This window comes from Fragaria vesca, linkage group LG1 (assembly GCF_000184155.1).
Source record: "Fragaria vesca subsp. vesca linkage group LG1, FraVesHawaii_1.0, whole genome shotgun sequence".
Lineage (NCBI taxonomy): Eukaryota > Viridiplantae > Streptophyta > Magnoliopsida > Rosales > Rosaceae > Fragaria > Fragaria vesca.
The window spans coordinates 21,993,415-22,015,282 of NC_020491.1; the positions used below are offsets into that span (position 1 = coordinate 21,993,415).

Sequence of the window (21,868 nt, forward strand, 5' to 3'; positions counted from 1 at the left end):
ATCTGGTTAATTTCTTTTTGATGAAGGTTGATGGAACCTGGGTTAGTAAGCGTTAATATCATATATTTAATGAGTTATTATCCAAAATAATAGATATTCTTATAGACCTAACGGTGTGAAGAAGCTGTTAAGAATGCTGACGTGGAGTAACAGTTGTCAGAAAATTAATGGGTTACAGGAGGAGAGACAGGAAAATAGTGACAGAGGATTTGAAGCCAGAACGTCGCTCTTTTCCTTTCAGCATGCATTGTTGACTCGTCTTGATCGATATGTGAGGAAACGGTCGCGTATTAGAATCCGATCCTTGTCAAAACAGAAGATACCACCTCCCCTAGCTAGCTATAGTTTAATTTCATCAAGTAAAACTTCATCTTAGATATATTTGAATTGCAAACAAGAATTAGAGAAAGAAAAAAGGTCATATATAAACTAACTAGCTAATGAAGAATGACCCGGTTTGAATTCATGGGTTTTAATGGTATATATATATAGTCTGAAACCATGAGAGAGTGATTGATTAATGGCACATATATAGTGGACTGAACAAGAAGCTTGACTCGATCAATAGTCTAAAACCATGAGCAGGTCAAGTTTCTTCGATTTCTTCTGCTTCTTCTTCTAGACTCGATCAATATATATATATATATATATTTATTTCCCAAATATTTATTTTCAGATGATCGAAATGTGACTATTTCCTATTCTACACATAATATACCGGTTTTTTTGCCTTCCTCAAAACTCATATCCACATTCAGATGTGATATTAATTTTGATCTATCATATTTTTCGATCGATTCGGGAAACCGATCAGAAAGTCATATATATATATATATATATAAATTCCATTCTTACAACAAAGGGATTTGTTGCTGTAAGGGAAGGAATATAGACCTTAATTAGAAACAAACAAAAAAAGAAGAAGAAGAAGAATGGACTCCAATTTGATACTATTCTGAATTGCATGCCAATATTTCCCACCAACAAGTGTTCATATTGAACGGGTTGTACCGGCCTGGCTAGTCTCTTCTCTCCGTTGTTGGCTTAGACTTGAACTCTTGGTAATTTTTCAATGAAGAATTCGATTTATCTCATGGTCCATTGGATCCTTATGAAGTCTTAACTCCCAAAAATAATATACACATCTAGCCTATCCCCAGTCCTCACAGATGGCCAGAATCATATTCAGATTTTGTTTAATTTTTTTATATTTTCGATTGACAGGGTACGTTTTATCTAAATATTTAATATATTTCCACGTACCTATGAAATGTCGCACATATATATATATATAGCTAGGCTGTCTCTCCTTTCCTCAAGAACTCATACCCGGCCACATTCATTTTGTGGTCTCTGCTCTATCATATATATATCTCTGCACATATATTATTGATCCAAGCAAGCAATAGCAACCGATCAGAATGGTGCTCTCCAAAACCGCATCGGAGTCAGATGTCTCTGTCCACTCCACCTTTGCTTCGCGATACGTTCGAACTTCTCTTCCGAGGTAATTAAATTTGTAGTAACGATTAATTTGTGATATATATATATATATATATGAATGATGGATGGAGGAATCAAAACGTACATGGTGCATATATGTGCGCAGGTTCAGAATGGGAGAGAACTCGATCCCGAAGGAGGCGGCGTATCAGATCATAAACGACGAGCTGATGCTGGACGGAAATCCAAGGCTGAATCTGGCGTCGTTCGTCACGACGTGGATGGAGCCGGAATGCGATAAGCTCATCATGTCCTCCATCAACAAGAACTACGTCGACATGGACGAGTACCCTGTCACCACTGAGCTCCAGGCAAGCAATTCTTTCGATCTCATGTTCTTGATACACACTTCCAACTTCCAAGCAACACCAAAACAAAGTAGTAGATCAAATAATAGTTAGTTTTTAATATTACTAGACTACGTGCTGGGACCGATAGTTTAGGACTTTAGGACCAAGTTGGTGAGAATATTGGCAATATTCTACTAGACGTGTTGATTAAGGTGATTATAAATATTATAAAAAATCTTATCACAATTTGATTATTATTTTTTAAATAATAAAGAAGGGAAGGCCTAGGCCTAGTGAGTAGTGGTGACTTTAGAGTGCATTAATTTAATTATTTATGACACTAATGTGAAGTTGATCGAGAAGACAGAAAAGAAGAATCACTAAAGTTGCACCTATTCACGATTAACATTAATTTATGATTATGATTATTTTTTTATTGTAAAGAAAAAGCAAATTGAAGAAAAAGAAGACCCACAACGAGTCGCATCTATTCATATCATCGTAGGCGTTGAATATATAGAGTTCGGTAGCCTTCACGAATACAGACTTGAGGGACTGAAAGCATGTACGCTCAATGTGAAAGTCCTGGCCAAAATTTCAATAAATGATACAAATAACAGACAGACGTGGGAACTGGCTTTCCCGTCAGCTTTGTGGTTAAGGCGTCCGCCTTTCTCACGACCTGGCGGGGTTCGAAAGCTGGTATGACGGTGGTGGTGATTCTGGAGGTGTTCTGGTTGTGGAGTTTGTTTCTTCCTCAGACCCAAAAAAAAAACGATATAAAGGAACCCAAAAAAACAGACAGACGTGGGAATCTGTCCGACTAGGCCGATCTAGAGGTGTGTCTGTCAGCTCGTTGTTTTAAGGAATTACTATGAAGGCTGTGAACACCAAATTGTTATTGCTTTTTTTTTTTTTTTTTTTTTTTCTTAAGAAACAAACTACAACATAAAATTTCGTGAAAGCACCGTACTAGCTCGTTCCCCAACTGGATAATACCGCTAGGGATACGACAAAGGGTTGACAGGCAATGAAACCAAATAGAAAGAGAAGACCGACCAGTTTAGATTTTAGAAAAAAAATGGAAGTAAATCGAATTTTGATTTTGTTAGGAAAGCTTATTCGTTTAACAAAAATAAAGGAAACTTTATTATTATTTATCGGTACCCTTATTTATTTTTATAGATTTTTTTTTTTTATCATGTGTAACCAACTCAAATATTACAACTTCGTGAGTTTGAACTCACTACCTCTTACTTACTACTTCGTTATTTTTTATTTTTTATTTCTATAGATTAAATGAGAGGTTTTCATTATGAAAAATGAGTTTTTATTTGATTTGTCATATAAGGATATCTCTGGTAAAAGAAGTGGGTAAAATAAGTAAACTCTTGTATTAAAAATAAAATGTAGGGTAGAATGAGCAAGTAGGGTGAATAAAAATGATGGTAGAGTGAAAATAACTGCACCCTTAACCAAATTCGTAAAAATATTATTACTCCTATTGACAAAAAGTTACTTAAATTCCAAATTGAAATTTATATCAATTTTCTTAAATCCAAGACATCGAAGTTTTCATCAAAGTTTGTAATCTCATTCATCAAAAAAAAAAAAAGTTTGTAATCTCATACGTACGTACTTTATAGTTTACACAACCAACAATATTTGGGATTACTGTGCATGTGACCACAAATGGTGAAGTGTTCACCTAGTTTTTCACCACCCATAAAAGAAAAAAGAAAAAAAACACGTTCCTTCGTAAAAAAATATTTTGAGCGAATCATACTTCATCCAGCAATAATAAAATGTTGTGAAATTTGCAAATTGGTGAAACAAGTGTCATAATCAGCAAGAGCTTGTTGAACAGTACTCGAACCAAATGGTTTGGGTAGCCATATATGTATATATGTACAAATTGAGTTGCAGCTTAATCAAAAAACTCATCTATTATTTTATACGTAGAAATTATTGATCTTAATTTGTAAGTAGCATGTTGACGAGTAATTTAATTTGTACAGAACCGGTGCGTGAACATGATAGCTCATCTATTCAATGCACCACTCGGAGAATCAGAGGCGGCCGTTGGAGTCGGCACGGTGGGATCTTCGGAGGCCATCATGTTGGCCGGATTGGCCTTCAAGAGAAAGTGGCAGAACAAGAGGAGAGCTGAAGGATTACCGGTCGACAAGCCCAACATTGTCACCGGAGCCAATGTTCAGGTACGTACGTTTACAGTTCCATATATTCTATTATACCTGTTAGTAACTAATGCTAGTAATTAATTAATATGACCCGGCCTCTTCTTTTTGTTGATGAATTGATCGAAGGTGTGCTGGGAGAAATTTGCTAGATACTTTGAGGTGGAGCTGAAGGAGGTGAAGCTGAGGGATGATTACTTCGTAATGGACCCTGAGAAAGCAGTGGAGATGGTCGATGAGAACACCATCTGCGTCGCGGCTATCCTCGGTTCCACTTTAAATGGCGAGTTTGAGGACGTCAAGCGCTTGAATGATCTCCTCGTAGAGAAAAACAACGAAACTGGGTATGGAAAATAATATATCTTGCTCTTAAACTTGTGGATGCCTATGCTGAGTATGCTCCATTCGATCGAGTAATTAACAAAACTTATGGATTATTAGATGGGATACTCCAATCCATGTAGACGCCGCGAGTGGTGGATTCATTGCTCCATTTTTGTACCCGGAACTCGAGTGGGATTTCCGTTTGCTGCTGGTGAAGAGCATCAACGTGAGCGGGCACAAGTACGGGCTTGTGTATGCCGGAATTGGGTGGGTCATTTGGAGGAACAAAGAGGACTTGCCTGAGGAGCTCATCTTTCATATCAACTACCTTGGAGCAGATCAACCTACCTTCACCCTCAACTTCTCTAAAGGTCGTATATTAATAGTAAATACTACTCTTTAATTCTACGTACGTACCTTCATTTTCATTTCGTGCTAATTAATTAGCTGCATGTGATCGATCATAATATTAATCTGAAAGCTATTCGATCAAAAATTATTGCAGGATCCAGCCAAGTTATTGCTCAGTATTACCAACTGATTCGCTTGGGTTTTGAGGTAAGTGCAATTAATATACACTAATTACATAAATACATAAACAAAATGATAATAGTAATGAATTGCTTTACAGTTCTACGTACATATGTATTTGTAGGGATACAGGAACATCATGGAAAATTGTCGTGAAAATATGATTGTACTTAGAGAAGGACTCGAGAAGACGGGCCGCTTCAAGATCGTCTCCAAGGATGAAGGAGTACCCTTGGTGGCTTTTTCTCTCAAAGATAACCACTGCCACGATGAGTTTGAGATCTCCGATTTGTTGCGTCGCTACGGGTGGATCGTGCCAGCATACACTATGCCGGCAGATGCTCAGCATGTCACGGTGCTGCGTGTGGTCATCAGAGAAGACTTTTCTCACACTCTTGCTGAGCGCCTCGTCAATGATATCCAGAAAGTTCTGCATGAGCTCGATCGCCTTCCATCAAAGCTCAGCTCCAACAGTACTATTGAAACCCAAGAGATTGAGAACAATGAGAAGTCCACCGTCACCACAAAGAAGAGTGCTTTGGAGACACAGAGGGAAATCACCACCATTTGGAGGAAGTTTGTTATGGACAAGAAGAAGATAACCGGTGTGTGTTAGAAAAAAGAAACAAGAAGCTGACTGGATGAGTTAATTGATTCAGTTTGCTACTGTCTTATGATTAACTTACTAATAATGAGTGTGTAATGATCATAATTTTCGGTTCCTTCTACATACACTATGCATGTCTTTTAATTGCAATTCAATTGGGATTTTCTAATCCTCCATTTTGTTTGGTGTGTAAACTTATTTTGATCAATTCATAAGTACTATCGTGTGTCAGTGTTTCTTAATTATGCATCAACTTTTATTACAACTTGAAACACTTATTTTATCGTTTTAACTTTGGCTAAGATCGGCTACACCCTGGGGGTGTTGGTTCGATTCTTCCAGATCAAGGAGCTTGGAGACCAAAGGAAAAGGTCCAGAGGTTCTTGTTTCTACCGCTTACCTTGGGAGCTTTTACGGTTAGAATACACATCTCCTGCCTAGTTATAAGAGATAGACATGGTTAGTGATCGAGAAGATCACTCTGATGACTAAAAGTCAGTTATGATGTACGTACTTAGTATAATACGTATAAAGAGTAGTTAACGAACCATTACCATTACGCTGATGGTGGTCAGGACCCTTATATAATATTCACAACTGCCTCTGTCCATCCTTGATTTCACCTTAATTAGTAAGGGAGTAACTCCCATTCGGGTATTCATACCAAGAGATTTTGCTAATCTATGAAGTGCGGCGACGCATCTTGGACGACAAACATTCAATTTTTCATAAGCAATCATCTCGGTGGAACTACCGCTTCGCTATGAGAAGTGCATGTCATGGGCGGCTATGCTATGCTTGTCGTTTCTTTGGACTTTGCGACATAGCTTGTGATACAGAGTCGGACAATATGTAAGCTTTTTATTAGTTTTTACATATACACTATGGATTTTCCTTGGTTATGAGTGTACATGGATCGAAGTGATGAAGGATATACCGCCGGTCCTGAAGGATTCAAGGCCCGGTGCAAGAAAAAAAAATAGGCCCCTTATATAATATTAACTTTTATTAAAAAATACTTTTTTTTTTAGGGTTTCCAGTTTTCAGAAAAATAATAAGCACAAATAGCACAATTTCTATATACCCACTTTCATATATCATTTAGTTATACCAATTCCATATATCAATTTCTATATATCTCAGATGCATAATTTCGGAAAGAAAATAAAATAAAAAAAGAAAAATTAGGTGCAACCTTTTCAACATCCAAATAGGCAGGAATAAAAAAAAATAACGAAGAATATAGAAATTAAAAGACAAACTTACCTAATAGAAAAAATTAGGGTATTAATTGAAATAGAATAGAAAACCTAAGTAGAAGGAAAGGAAAAATTGAAGGATTAAGGAGACAATTATAGAGAGAGCATAATGAATTAATTTTTTGGTTTTGGTCTGAGAACATATATATCAATACACCGTCCTTTCGTTTTGTTTACTACAACATATTTCTCCATAATTGATGCGACATGTATATAAATTTGGGAGAAGGAAGTCTACTATGTCATTTGATTAAGATTTTTTTTTTTTTTTTTTTGAAAATTTGATTAAGAATTTACGAAAGAAGAAGATATTGAAATTTGGACAAGAATGATGTCCTTTGATTAAGGATTTAAGAATGAAGAAGAGATTGAAATTAGGAAAATAAATTTCGGAAAAGATAATAAATGACGTAAAGAAAGAAAGATAATTAAGGAACCAAAAATTAAAGATTGAGTGACGAGAACAAAAATAACCATTTAAAGGAAAAGTATAAATGGAATGGAGATAATCAATCGGTAATGAATGATACAGTTGATCGATAGGTCGTCAAAAATATCTTCACGACACCCCTTAATCGTGTTTTCAATAATTCTTTTATTATATCGAATGTAATTATATATTAATTATATGTGTATTTTAACAAATAAAAAAGATTTTGGGCCCCTTTTGACCTGGGCCTGGTGCGAGCGCACTGCTTGCACTGGGCTTGGGCCGGCCCTGCTGGCTCTATGCTTATCGCTGCTTCTTATTTGCGTTCTGTACTTGCAGTGGAATGAACTTTTTTTCTTTTCTTTTTGGAAGTGGGGAATCAATTAAGCCGTCCCAAGCAAAGCCAAAAGGTTTAAGGAAGAACTACAACATAAAGTCCGATAGACAAGCCAATCGAACCAATAATTACTCCAATTAATAAACAGGAAATTTAATTTCCACCTATGCTCAAACAAAGAGCTAGTATATAGGAAATTAAACCTAAAAAGAAAACATAAAACTAAAACTTGGGCCCAATAACAATCCCAGCGCCATACACAAACCCTAGTAGTCCATCCCGCGCCGACAACTCGAATAAGCCACCGATCAACCGGCGGAGAGAGAACGACATGGATAACCATATTGATGCTCCGTTGCCAACAAAATCCCAAACCACAGACCATATAACACTCATCTTCCAAGGGAGGAGATCCCACATAAGCAATGCAACTTTCTACTTGAGTGAATAAGATCATTTTAATTTTTTAAATTTTTTTATTGAGCTTGTAATATCTATTAAGCATGAATATTGATTTTTTAGGTATCAACAAATAAAACAAGAAAAAATCGCGCACCAGCGAGCATTGGTCCTTCTATGAAGGCTGGTTAATTAATGTATAGACAGGGACAAGAAAACTAAAGAGCTTTGTTGAACCCTAACAAGCTGATTTTTGGCAAACATAAAACCAGGATGCAAGTACTTCTCAAAAATCAATAAGAGCTTTGGTTAATTGTAAGTCTGAGAATTACATGGGATTTGCTGAGAAAGAAATTTCAAACTTCACTTTATTTTTACTGTGCAGAATAGCTAACAAACTCCCCTCAGGGCCAACTTAATTACGTACAGCTGCTATCCTTTTATATCTACGTACGTAAAAAAAGATCTAAAAAGAATGGATCGACAAACAAGACGAAAACTGGAACTAGAACTTAAGTAGAAGAACAGGCTAGCAGCATGAAGCTCGCAGCATCGATCAGTGATGCTAGGTAGTCTGTTGGAAATTGTAGATTGGGGTACCGGATAGACAATTGCAGCACTTGCTGCTCATCATGCGGAAGCTTGGTTCTTTAGGAATTGTCAAAGGCCTGCTGGATCTGGCACACAGAAAAAACAACACCCATATATATGGCATGGGGAGCTAATAATTAGATCTGGCACACAGATCAAACGATTGATCTCTAGCTAGCAAAAGTTGGTTTGTTTGTTTGTTACCTTTGAGGAACGAACGGTCTATCGAAAAAGGGCATGAGCTGAGCCCTCGGAATCATCTCCTTTCTCAGTAAGCGAATCTCTTCCTCTTCTATCATCTGCAGCGTCAGCGTGCATTAACATTCATCAGAGCCATCTCTTGAGTACTTAATTTTCAGATGGATGGACTGAAATAAAAGTTTTTGATAGAGATTAAAGAGAAATTAACCTTACGATACGCAATAATACTACGTACGTACCTTATGCAACATCTCCTCTTGCTTTCTCCGCTGCTCCAAGATACTCAGCTTTGCTGCAACCTGCATATATTGACGTGTTTAGCCATTCTGTATGGATCAAGAAATCAATATTTTTGAGAGATATAGGTAAGCTAATAATCACTCAGTACTTTGTACCATGTAGTTGAACATTGCCCGTTTGGTTGCCCTTTCTTGAGTGTGAAGTTTGACTTCTTGAGGCTTGGTATTTTCTCTTGTAGGAGACTTGCTCTGATAAGAAGCCTAATTTTTTTTTGTCAAAAAGAAGATTCAAGTAAATTAGGAAATACCAAATAGATACACACACACACATATGTATATATATATAACATAGCTTAATTATAAGAACCGAAAAAACGTATGTCGATCCGCAGTATCAACCTTGGAGTAGTAGTAGTAGTCTTTGTCATATCCCCGTTCTTTGAGTTCGTCCCTTGTCTGTGAACAAAGATATATTTATAAATTAGAGTACTCCGAATATAAAGTAAATAATCAAAGGGATCCATATATTATATATATGGAAGGAAACGCGCCCTGCTATATACTCCTCACTAACCCAACATGGATGTGACTATAAATAGAATCTTAACTATTTAATAATAATGATAGCACTTATCTAGCATATGATGATGATTACGTACGTACTAAAGGTTTACAAAAATAAACATGATGATGAAATAAAGCAACGTTTATACTCGCTCGAACAAAAATGAAAAACAAAACGTCTAGTTGCTTTAGTTAATGAACCGTATCAAGAAGCTAGCTAGGGAAAGAAAAACGAATAATGAAAAAGAATGAATGATTAGATTCTCCCATCGGCCCTTTGTTAGTTATTACTGGGAATAAGAAGAAGAATGCGAAACTAGCTAGTTTGTATGTAATACAATAGTTGATCGAAGATATATACAACGCTTGAATTGGTTCTAAATTTAGCAGTACGTCTTCCTTTCCTCCCATGCATCTCTTTCTTAATTCCAGATATCCATCACGTAAAGTTTCGTCAATTATGCGGGAAGCAAAAGAAATCCAACATGCATATATAGATGCATGAATCGAAAAATGTGATTTTCAAAGAAATAAAAATTACTCCAGACTGATCCAAACACCTAAAACCAATCAATCGATCAGTTTTCGTTTAATAGTAAGAGAGCTGCCTCTCAGCTTAACCGGCATTAGTAAAAGCAACAATATTTATGCATGTTTTCCAAAGATGATCGATAATCTTCATATCGTCGATGTGGTGGTCTCACCATTCCTCCTGCAGAATTTGAGCTCCAAGAAGTAGTCACAGCAGAGTGTGAATTAGGACTACTAGTACTCTTCACAGACTTCATTGTCGGAAACAAGAAAAACAGATTCAGAATATCATGAACTAGCTACAGCTGCTGATCAATGAGAGAGCATGCATGCATGTATATATAGAAACTTAAAAGACGAAGAAACTAGCTAATTAAGCATGCTCTTATATAAGAATGGTCTATAACTAGCTAGTAAAACACGACCTTAAGATTAGCCGTGGTGTATGCCTTGTCCATGTTTAACAAGTGGAAGAGATCCGCCTAATATGGATGAATTCGATCATGAGCAAAGTAGTGGTCGAGCTGAGTACTATATATATAGAGTGGTTGGTACTTGTTGGCTTGAGTGCAATTTCTTGTGGTTGTAACATCACCCAAGTGCAAGTGCGTGCTCCTATTTTGCATGCTTAATTTACATTTACTTGGATATGATGATTATTAGTCTCCCTCTCGATCAGGTACCAAACATTCTGATTAAACCTCCCTCTCATGCATATAATTGTCAAACCCTAGCTGCTCTCAAGTTTAAGTTCCTTCAGATCTCCTCTAAGCGCCAATTGATTTATTCCAAACCTTTTTGCTTCGATCGCTTCACATCACGACTGTTTGCTGATTCAAAACGCTTAATTACTTGTAGTACGTACGTGTATATGTAATTTTGTTGGTTGTTACGTACGTACTCGATTAGAAATTACCTTCGTATGTAAGATTATTGACTAAAATGCATGCAAAACCTAGCTAGCTATTGTATGCCTTCTCTCATCGATATCACCATGAATCCAAAGAAGTCGAGTACTTTAAGTCTTCGTATGGCATATATATATGCATTTCAAAAGACAGAAAAGCTATTAACAAGGTCTGACCAAGAGAAAGAAAAGGAGCTATTATCAGGGAGTCATATGGCATACATGATTTTGCCCATGTTAATTATGCGGTAAAACCACAACTTGGCAGCTGTTGTGCTCTTGGCGTCGGGTTGTGGCACACCTGCCCAAGAAATCCTAGCCCGCAGCAAGACGCGGGCGATTGCAATTAGTCATATGTAAAATGTGTAAGCAAAGCTGAAAATTAAGTCGTACGTCAAGCTGATTCAACTGATTGTTATGAGAAAGATATATGAATAACGATCCAGATCGCAGAATTAACTGATCGACCTTGAATATCCGTCATGACAAACTTAATTCCTCCATACAAAAGTGGTGCTGTAATTTTTGAACAGTTTAACTACTTATCCAGTCTATTCATCGATCAGTGAGTACTCTAATGCAGCGTGAAACCGTTGAACAAGGGAGCACGCCGTTGCTTTATTTCACTGATCTGTGCATGGAACTCCAAATTGAAGAGCTAGGTTGTTAGTTAGGGCACCTATTTTCAGAGCATTTTCTTATTAAGGCCGTTAACCAACCAAGAGGATAGACTTGAGGCCAACTTTGATTTGTAGTTTGTAAGTAGAACCTTTTAATCAGAGCTTTTTGGCTTATCATGGTTAAGTAGCATGTCATTAAGTTAGGTTAGGTAATGTATATATATTTGGATGCAAACTCTAACTAATTAAAGCAATGCTTAAACTTGAAGTCTCGGTTTCCATGATTAGCCTCTTATAATGCTTTTAGACACAAAGTTTGGCACCCTGTCCCCAACACTAATCACCTCAATGTAGTACATGATAATCTTAATTGGTTTGAAAATTAAATTTGAACATACGTACATATCTAAAAATGAGGCATACTAGTTAGAGCATTGGCTGTCGTCGTCTTGGTACCAGCTTTCTCTCCATCTTTGTGGTCGATCGATCGATCACGGCTTTGGCTTGGACATGATAGATATGCTAGAAGGGCTTAAACCTGAATCGTTTTTCTATATTCGGTAAATAAAATTACGAACTAGAATCTCTAGCACAACGTACCGATCTTAATTGGTGGAAAAGAATTGTAGTCCTAATCTGAGGGGGATAATACCCATTCAAGTCAGCATCCTTGTCTCTTGGATAGTTTGTTTCTCTAAAAACATGTTGAAAAGACCAGAATGTCTCAAAGCAAATGTTGATTTCTTGTGTATCATTGTCTGGAATATCCAAGGGAAATTTACAAGTGCAATCGATGCAGTCTGCAGTGCCGCCCAACTTAATTTTAATCTCCTTCCACCAAAAAAGCTGGACTACTCCATGAATACGCGTACTCCTGATAGTTCCGTTAACTGAAGGGTATACGTAATTTCAGGTCGTCACGGTAACCATTTGCTTTTACTATGAGACTGGAAGACAAAACAGAGAATTTGCCTCTTCAGTCGTTCCTGAGACAATGCAGAACACGTCTCAAGCCTTCGTCCACTAGCTTTGAGGATTCAAACTTATATTCAAGGACTAAAGTATCCTATCGAGGATATATCGACCTCCCAAAATATGGATATTTCGATAGATATATCGATGTCGTTGAAATTCGATTGTGTTGATGTAAATAATGTAGAGTTATTTAGAGTGTTTATATATTAAAATGTACAAGTAGTAACCAAACGGCATCTCAGCAAAGTTGGCCAGGGAGTTTTGTTTTATTCTGGGTAACCAGAGTTCGATTCCCCCCACCTTCACTAATGAGAAGAAACTCAGACCAGGCACCCCAACGGATGGGTTGTGGAATCGTATTTTACGAAATACTTTCTACCGAGAGATACACTACTCGTCATGAACATTCGAGAGTTGTTTTTTTCTTTGCTGTCATGATAATTTTGCATGTAACTTTGTGTATTTAGTAGGTTATTATTGTTTTTCATTATTGTTGTAATCCACTGTTTGGGATAAGATGAACTGAACTCCAAAGAAAATCTGTGTTGCCTTGATAAAATGAAAAGATGTTTGATAATTAGAATCCCTGGGCTCATGGTTTATCACTTTATCTTACCGATAGTCAAGGAAGGCACTGCAAGGACTTGAGATATTGGAGTTGCTAATATGTTGAAGATATCATTTTGTCAGCTGTTTTTGTTTCTATAAGCCTTGTGAGCTATGCACTATTTACTGTATGTTTTTGTTATAAATACATGTAATGATTCATTAACACAAGGATTTCAGTTCCCATTCACAACTCATATTTAACCTTCGATTCAAACTCACATCACATATTTACTCAATTATTTGCTACTATCCCCTCTATCACCCAACTCAGTTTCTGTTAATATACTCATCCTGCAAAGTATGAATTTCCTGGTATTGGGGACTGTTTGATTCATTTGTTGTGTAATCATTGTTGAAATGTTTATCTTAAATAAAATTATAAATGTAATATGTACACACTAAATTGATGGAATCCTATATTTCTTGTCTGCAGAAGTGATTTTCTGTTGCCGCAATTGGAGAGTTTAATAGCTCGTCAATTGCTTACTAGGATTGTAATTGATGAAGCTCATTGTCTGAGTCAGTTGGGGGAAATTATTTCAGATTAGATGATCAGGTTGAACCTTTACAATTTTCGAATTCATGACAATAGCTTTTTTTCTTCTTGATTTTGTTCTAATGTCGTTTCAATAGGATGAAGCATCACCTAAATCGGATAAGAATCGAGTCTTGTAGAGGACTATAAAGTATGACATTAGCATTAATTTTTCTACTATGAACATCTGAAAAATCTGGGTTCTAATTTGAGTTTGTTGACAATGCTAATATGGCATCTGCTGTTGTATAGCGCTTTGTCTTCGTGATATCATATCTTTGTATTTGTTGAATTCTGCAGAAGTAGTAGAATTTTCGAGACTTTATTGGCTGTTTGAACGTATTTTAGCTCTGTTTGAAGTTCTTTGGAAGTTGGTTTTGTTACTTGTTCTTGACCTGCATCTTTGTAATCTTGTTTGGATAAACTGGTAAGTGTTGCTGAGAGTTTGAGTCCGACTTTGGTAAAGCATCACATACAAGGAAATTATCTCGGCTTTGACATAAATGCAAGTAGATCTCTTACCTTCTATTATGTATAAGCTTGAATGTTTGGCTGTGTGTTTATTTTGAGTTACTAATCAAGATGTAGAAAAGTTTATTGCTCAGATCATTTTATTGTTAAGTCATGTAAGTGGTAAGACTACTTTGTCTTTACGGTAATTGTCTGTGAGTATATACACAGAGGCATGAAGTTGGAGAACGGCTGTGGGGCAAGGGATTTGAGGAGGATCTGATTTAGATCTTTCTTATTCCTTCACTATGGTTCTTATTTAAGTTGGACGGTAGGACTCTTCTATATTTATTTGTGTTGCTTCTTTATTTTTTATTGATCACTTGCATATATATTGTCCAGGGAAATAAATATGAGCAAAACAGTGTTCCTGAAAGGTAGAAAACATCAGTGTACATCAGACCATTAAACTTGAAGCCTACTTTAATGTGCACTCTTATCTTCAAGACACACAAATCATTAAGCCAACGTCAAAAGTACAAAAGAAGCACACTTTTGCAGGTTTCCTTAGACTAGTAGCTGGTCAAAAGTTCATTGAGAACAAATTCCAGTTTTTCGGTTTTCATGGTGGAGCCCCAGGTCTGGTCATGAACCATGATCATACTACCATGATACTATCCACAAATCTTACCAATATATATTCATACAGGGAAGCAGCAAGGACAAAAGAAGCCTACAAAAACACAGAGAGGATGTCCTAATGAGAATTTTGAAGAGGAAGGACTCGAGTTCAATTGTTTATCTCTTCTTTTTAATTAATCTTTGGTCACATAATCTTAAAAAGTTGGTTATATAAATCCCATTGTCTACCATTTCCCAGACTAGCATGTACCCACATGGACGATTGTTTGGCAAAATGTAATGTCTTACAAGGTTTGGACGATTACTTGATTCTTGATTAGTGAAGTGCAGAGTTAACGTTTCAGACCACTCTTCAAATCAAGGAGATAAGTTACAGAAGGGCACATTACCCCAGATCCTCCCAAGCTTTGAACAATTGAACACAGACTTGACGATGCCCACACCCCACCCCACCCACCCCCCCCCCCAAAAAAAACAAGAACCTAGGAACACAAAAAACAGAATGACAAATTTCCTTGCATTACATAATGAGGGTCACAAAACATTTCAAAGAAAGTATAATCAAATTGATGAAACGCTACAAATGTCAAGTATTTATATACTGACCACAAAGCGAAACGCGCCGTCTCGAATCCAAATAGGAATTCAACCCTGAAGCTCGAGGAGTGCCCTGGAATCTTGAGCACCGATTGCTCAATGGCGATAAACTTCTTGACAATGTCATTTTTCGGGGTTTAAACCCTAATCCAAGATCTACGTAGTGTGGCAGCTGTTGTTGCTCATCTGTATAATGAAGCTTCTTCTTCTGTTGGAGGGACTCCAATCAACTAGAAGATATGATCAAATGGCTTCCGCCCCCTTCTCATACTGTCAAAATAAAACTTTGAGGGCTTGGTTCAAAATGAGTAGGTTTCATAATTCGAAGTAGGCCCTAATTTTTGATGTTGTAAACTTATGATACCCAATCATCATTGATAATAAAGCTACAAGTAGCCGGATTCCTATATTTTAATTGTGGTTCTCACGTCTTCTGAATCTATTATTGATGGTTGAGAATTAAAATAAAAAAAAAAAAAACTACTAACAGCATAGGTGATCCATCTCATAATCATTGTCAAATATTACCTACAAAGGACGACTATGAAAACTTCAACGAGCTTTACATATGACAGTACTTGTGCAAGAAAACAACAGGTAACAGCTAGAAACATGATTAATTAGGCGTGCTGCATATGGTTGTTTTGTTCGCCTTTTAGGCTGAGACTGTTTCTTTCTTTCCTTTGTTCTATGATCTAATAAATTTGAATTTACAAAAACAAAAAAACAAAACAAAACAAAACGAAAAAAAACATGATGAATTGATAAATAAGCATCCACTATTACTATAAACCTCATGGGTAATGGACCCGAGCTTGTTTACTTACGAAACAACTTAGACAAGTTCCCTTTGTACGCTATTGGCATAGACAGAACTACAGGAGCAGCAAATAATTTGAAGCTTTATATAAGCATTGAATCCTAGTATTCTATGTATTTATAAACCTCATGGGTAATGGACCCGAGCTTGTTTCTGACAAAAGGTATAGGACAAAGTGTACAAACTCTAACATACTGAAACCAGTAGAAATAAATAAGAATGAGATATTCACAATACCTGATATCAAAGTGAAGCCATATTGAAACTGAAATACAAATGGTGCTAGTTGAGGGCATTTGCTTCTCTATTTAGCTGTATATCTCCGGACTCGTTTTTCTTAAATAACTTCTGAACCACATGATCCCAGTTTGTCCTTCCACTAGTGGACTTTGACCTTGTCTCTGACACATGTTCGGCCTCACTCTGCGGAGCCTCCTCCGGTTTTTGATCCTCAGAGGCTTCCTCAGAGGTATTTACAGCATGAGGCACATTTAAACTGACAGCTCTTTCCAATGCATCTTTGTGTTCCTTTTCAATCGTCTGCAGCCTCTCTAGCTTTTGTACTTTTGGAGCAGTTGTAATAGTCTCGGAACTACTTTCCTTCATTCTCTGAAAATTAATTCCATCATTGTTAAGAAGTAATAAGACTAATTAAATAATCCAATAGCAATCAGGAAATCATACAACATTTTTACTTTGAATCATGATTCCTATTGGCTAGTGTGCTCAGGAAAATGGGATGCAGGATCACCATGAAGCACCATTGTATCAAATGGAGATGTTTATTATGTCTTCCGATATAAGGAGGAAGAATAGATATCATGGTTGATCGTTATACGAAGCTTGATGTAATCAGTAAGATGTAATTAAGACATTCCTGACAGTAAATCGGAATGTGGACAACTTTCAGGACGTCTCAGAGGAAAGAACAATTTATCAGAAAAGAAAGGGAAAGCTAAAGCTCTTTCTTTAAGCCGTTGCTTTGCCTGTTTGTCCTTCTGATCTTGTACCTCCATCTATGCTCAAACCAAGTACAGAGAACAAAAGTGGTCCACAATGCTCTCTCCTGTTCAAACTAACATGATCCCTAATCTTCCTTTACTTATTAATACACTACAGTTATTTTAGTACTCCTGTTTATCACAGCTATTTCAACACTTCTGTATGCTAGGGTTTCTCCGAGGGTCTAGTTCACTATAATAACATCCTTCTACCTATAACCTATGACACATAATAAAAACTGAATCTTCATCTGACTGTATACAATTGCAAGCTTTTGCTCCAAAGTCCAAACCCACTTTGTATCATGCAATCTAACCCTGGGTGTGATGCCTAAGGCCTGCCAGGTTGATTCGTAGAACGTTAACCTGTCAGGTTAGTCCTAGTACTTTTGCTTATTACAGCTATTTCTACCCTTTTCTTTTAGGCTTCTCCTTTTGTCCCAATAGTTTTCTACAGAGCTAACTCTGCCTATGCCTAGATAAATTTGAACAGTCGGTAACAGCTCTCTTAATCAAAAGACAAACTTAAAACAGAAGTATCTACCGCATGGCTTACTCCATACAATAAAAAGTATGAATATTAAAGCCCTTAAAAAAATAGTTCCTCTCCAAGAGAATTTTTTTTCTCTGGATATATCAAGACAGCTAACCATGTAAATATGCCAAGTCAAAGCAGGAAATCAGAGACAATGTTTTGAATTTTGCAGTTTAAATAGTAGGATGAGATAACAGTGAATAGATTTTAGAATATAGAGCATTAGGAACTTCATGTCCAATCTTCCTTCATTAAAAATAATGACCATTCATATCATAATTCATATGGTAATCTATGTACTTGTGCAATGATGGGAGTTATGTTCCACTTACTTCTAGAGCCTTCTGTGCTTCCCTTTCTATCCAGATAATTCCATGATCTGATGTAGCATTACATGACAAGACAATATGTTCAAATCTCCCATCAACAGGAATGGCAGTTCTGACCTCTGGAGGATACCTCCCACATCTATAAAATCAAGAAATGAGACACTTATATGGGATGAACAGAACAAATTAAAGTACAACATAGCACTATGTCATCCCAGAAAGTAAGACTTTATACGGCATCAACATAACTGCAGAAGCCCTTTACTGTTAAGAGTTTGAAGCTTTAACCACCAATAGTATGAAGATTTCGTTCAATTTGTTTCCCTTTGATCATATAGCCAAAACTTCTTCAAAATTATAGGCCATAGCCTAGATGAAGATGTATCCGCCAGAGTCCAACACATACTCCCAAAGAAGGTGCTAACGCAGAGAAACTTTGCAATGGAAATATCTTTTGACATCCAAAACTATTTACAGCACCATGACAGATCATAATACTATAAAACACGAATAATTCCACTATCCTAGCTTTCTTATTCTCTAAACGACAACAAAAGAGTGATGGGGTAGGGGATTCTCGAAAAAGAAAACTAAAACTTCCATTGAAGACAGATTATCTTTTAAATGAGATATGCTTCTAATTAAAATAAGGAGTTCACGATATTGTTGTGCGGCAATGGCTACTCTGAAGTCTCTAATAACCTGATATACACTTAAAAAACAGATTACTTATCAAACTGATAAATGAAATGGAGAAGTCAATAAACAAAAGTACAACAGCATTTGCATCAATTCAGATAACCTGAATAGAGGTACATCTAAACTCCGAAGAAACTAACACCTAAAGTGGAGCCAAATATTGAAATCCTTTACACCAGGGATTCTACCTTCTCACAACTAGCTCCCTAAAAGATCATCCTATTTGTTCCATCCATTGCACCCACAAGATCACTAATAAAGCACATTTTACTAGGATCATTCCTCCTTTTGTTTCCTCCAAAGCTTATAGCTCTCACACAATAAGGCACTACAAGAAACTGGAACACTCCATATCCCAAAGAGGGTTATGACGTTCTAAATTTTCTGCCATTATATAACAAAATGTCCTGCTAACATAGGAGCACTCCTACTATGAAACGGAAGAGCAAACAAAGTCAAAGGGCTGTTACAAAATAAGTTATGGACTTGGAAATGACCTTTTAATGAGAGATCCATGGAGATATATGAATTAGTGGACACATACAAGAACGACCCATTTTCTTACACAAGATTTCTGTACTCAGATCGTTAGGAATGGAGGTCATTCCAGTTTGACAATCAGTTATATACGATTACAGCTAGCGGGTGAAGGCACGCATTCCAGATACTTCATCAATATCAGACCAATATTGCTAATATAGGTGGATATCCATGTATTTTCTGAACAAGCTCACTCGATGGATTACAACTAATATATGGTGGAAACCTAATGTAACTTGAAGAGAAGATCGAGAGAAACATCATGCTACTAGCCTACCGCTATATTCCATATCAACACCCACCTACCTAACAATGTGGTAGTCAGCAAGCTTGTATATATATATGTATATATTATTAATTTGCCAATGAAGGGTTTTAAATAACGTGAAAGAGAAATGATGGTCTTGCATATTCGTTAGGTTAATAATTAACCATCCCATAAATGATTTACGATAATTTATTGTACGTATGCAGATTGTCGCTTATCTACTTTTGACTCATGTGGACCTCTTTCTACATGTATATATACTTATCTTCTGCATTCAATGTTGCAAGGATAATGACGCCCAACACCACCCCAGTCAACCCCAATTTGATTCCACTTTATTGTAGTAAGATTGCAAAGCTTCTTTATAAGTTTATCCACTAAGATGCTTATGAGATATATGTCATGAAAAAATACCGAGCATCAATTTCCTAGTAGAACTTCAAGAGTTTGGCCATCAATCTTAATCAAAGTATGTAAATTACAAAGCTCGTTCTTAGTTTCTAGGCCTGTCTGCCATCTTGCAGCAGCTACAGAGGATTAAAATCCATATCAATGAACTCATATAGAATTGCAATTGATATGCCGCTTAACTTGGTTTAAGCTTTAGAGAAAAGATAGAAATGACATGTGAAGGACAAGTATAAACGGGTACAATACGCAACTAAGGCAACTCGTGTATTTGATTCATTACTCTTGTCCACAATAATAAGACGGGATATAGTGAAAAATACGATAAAGAAGATACCTGCAAAATTTGCGCTCTACAATATGATAGATTCGACCAGGTGCATAAAGTCTTCTGGGATCCCTAAGCTTTCTACCTTCCGGTATGAATGTATCTCTCAAACACACCAAAAACAACAAGCACGGCAAGCTGTCCAAAGCAGCGGGACATATAAGTATTACTCCACTAAACTAATTGGCAATGCAGTTAAGGTGAATAGAGGGACAAGGGAAAGAAAATAGCAACCAGAAAATGGACTTGAAGATATCTTCCAAGGGAGTAGCAGTTCTGGGCAAGAAATCGTCCTGCGAAAACCATTTGACAAGTAAGAAGTTGCGAATCAAACAGATTATAGACACGACTCGAGAAATGAATTTGGCGACCTGCAAGACCACTGAGTGAATAACATCGGCGTACTTGACAGCCAAATTCAAGGACATACAGCGCGCGGGAGCAAGAGCATAGCAGCGAATCTTGGTCCGGGGGATCCCGCCCAACAGGTCCCTGTGATTGACCAGAATGAGAGTCAACAAAGAGACGACACCGGAGCCCAAGGAGTGGCCCACAAACACCATATTGTAATGAGCACCGTTGTCAAGCCAGAGGCGCTTCAGAGTCTCGCCTTCCTGGTTAAGCAACCAAATGGCGGACTTCAAGAGGCCGTGGTGGACGTAGCCGCCGTCGAACATCTGCATTCCGAGCTTGTTGTCGAGTAACAGCTCGTAGTCGCTCTCCTTCACCAGATTGAGGCCGCGGACGGCGAGGACGATGTCGCGGTGCTGGTGGTCCAGGTAGATCAGGTAGGGCGGGGCTCGCCCGAGGGTCTGCTCGTAGCTCACGCGCTTCACCACGCACTCGGGGATGCGGAGATCGGGCTCGTACACGGCCAGGATCAGGCGGCAGAGGCGGGGGACGGGGTCGAACTCGTCGGGGGTGGCCAGGGGCCAGCTGTCGGAGTCGTCCGAGCCCACGTGGGTGCAGCGCCGCCAGAGCCAGCGCGTGCAGCCCAACACCATCACGCACTCGGCGCCGCAGAGGACCGACATTGACTGATTTGAGACTTGAGAGAGAGAAATGGGGGTGCTTGTCTTAAGCCCCGGGCCATATCATAACATGCCTTTTTGAGCTCTCTCTCTCTCGTTTTTCTCCATAAAAGATATGAAGTACAAACAAAAACATCAAGTTAAGAAAGTCATGCAACACTGTTCAAATGTATCATCGATGCAGTGAGATTCGTATTGATACATCATGTGTGTACACAAATTTGACATCAATTTTAGCAAGGTTGCGCTATCGTTGATTAACACATACATAAACTGAATTACAAAGTAATGTTTACGGGAGTACAATTAAAATGAAATTCATTGAGTGATTCGGAACCTGAATGTTTAGATGAGGCTGTTTGGCCGGTGCTTTCAATATTCCGCTTTGAGCTGGCGTTCTAGATTCAACGTAACCGACTTAACTCGATGCTTCGTGTTCTTTTCTTGACTTCTCTTCCAAGCAACGTGAACAAGGGGAACATGAGAGATATGAAACAAAGCTTTTCATCATGCGCCTAGAAACCCTATATATATATATATATACTATATATATATATATATATATATATA

The 21,868-nt window shown here is 37.4% G+C and overlaps 2 protein-coding genes and 1 pseudogene across 3 annotated transcripts; 1 reads left to right on the forward strand and 2 right to left on the reverse strand.

Moving 5' to 3' along the window:
- The first annotated feature begins 1,420 nt into the window (after positions 1-1,420).
- LOC101297585 lies at positions 1,421-5,693 on the forward strand (annotated as a pseudogene). The gene is made up of 7 exons (XR_183797.1): positions 1,421-1,507; positions 1,610-1,814; positions 3,812-4,012; positions 4,121-4,335; positions 4,433-4,728; positions 4,821-4,873; positions 4,971-5,693. The product of XR_183797.1 is annotated as a glutamate decarboxylase 1-like (transcript).
- Positions 5,694-8,305: 2,612 nt separating this feature from the next.
- On the reverse strand, positions 8,306-10,513 carry LOC101307155. Its single transcript, XM_004288572.1, has 6 exons — positions 10,430-10,513; positions 9,309-9,365; positions 9,066-9,170; positions 8,910-8,969; positions 8,674-8,768; positions 8,306-8,555 (listed from the first exon to the last, which is right to left on the reverse strand). The coding sequence occupies exons 1-6, from the start codon at positions 10,460-10,462 to the stop codon at positions 8,444-8,446; spliced, it is 462 nt and encodes a 153-aa protein (XP_004288620.1). The 5' UTR covers positions 10,463-10,513; the 3' UTR covers positions 8,306-8,443.
- Positions 10,514-16,341: 5,828 nt separating this feature from the next.
- LOC101299525 lies at positions 16,342-21,301 on the reverse strand. The gene is made up of 5 exons (XM_004288547.1): positions 20,639-21,301; positions 20,502-20,560; positions 20,277-20,405; positions 18,028-18,163; positions 16,342-16,768 (listed from the first exon to the last, which is right to left on the reverse strand). Exons 1-5 carry the CDS (start codon positions 21,299-21,301, stop codon positions 16,442-16,444), a joined length of 1,314 nt encoding a protein of 437 aa, XP_004288595.1. The 3' UTR covers positions 16,342-16,441.
- Positions 21,302-21,868: the final 567 nt, after the last annotated feature.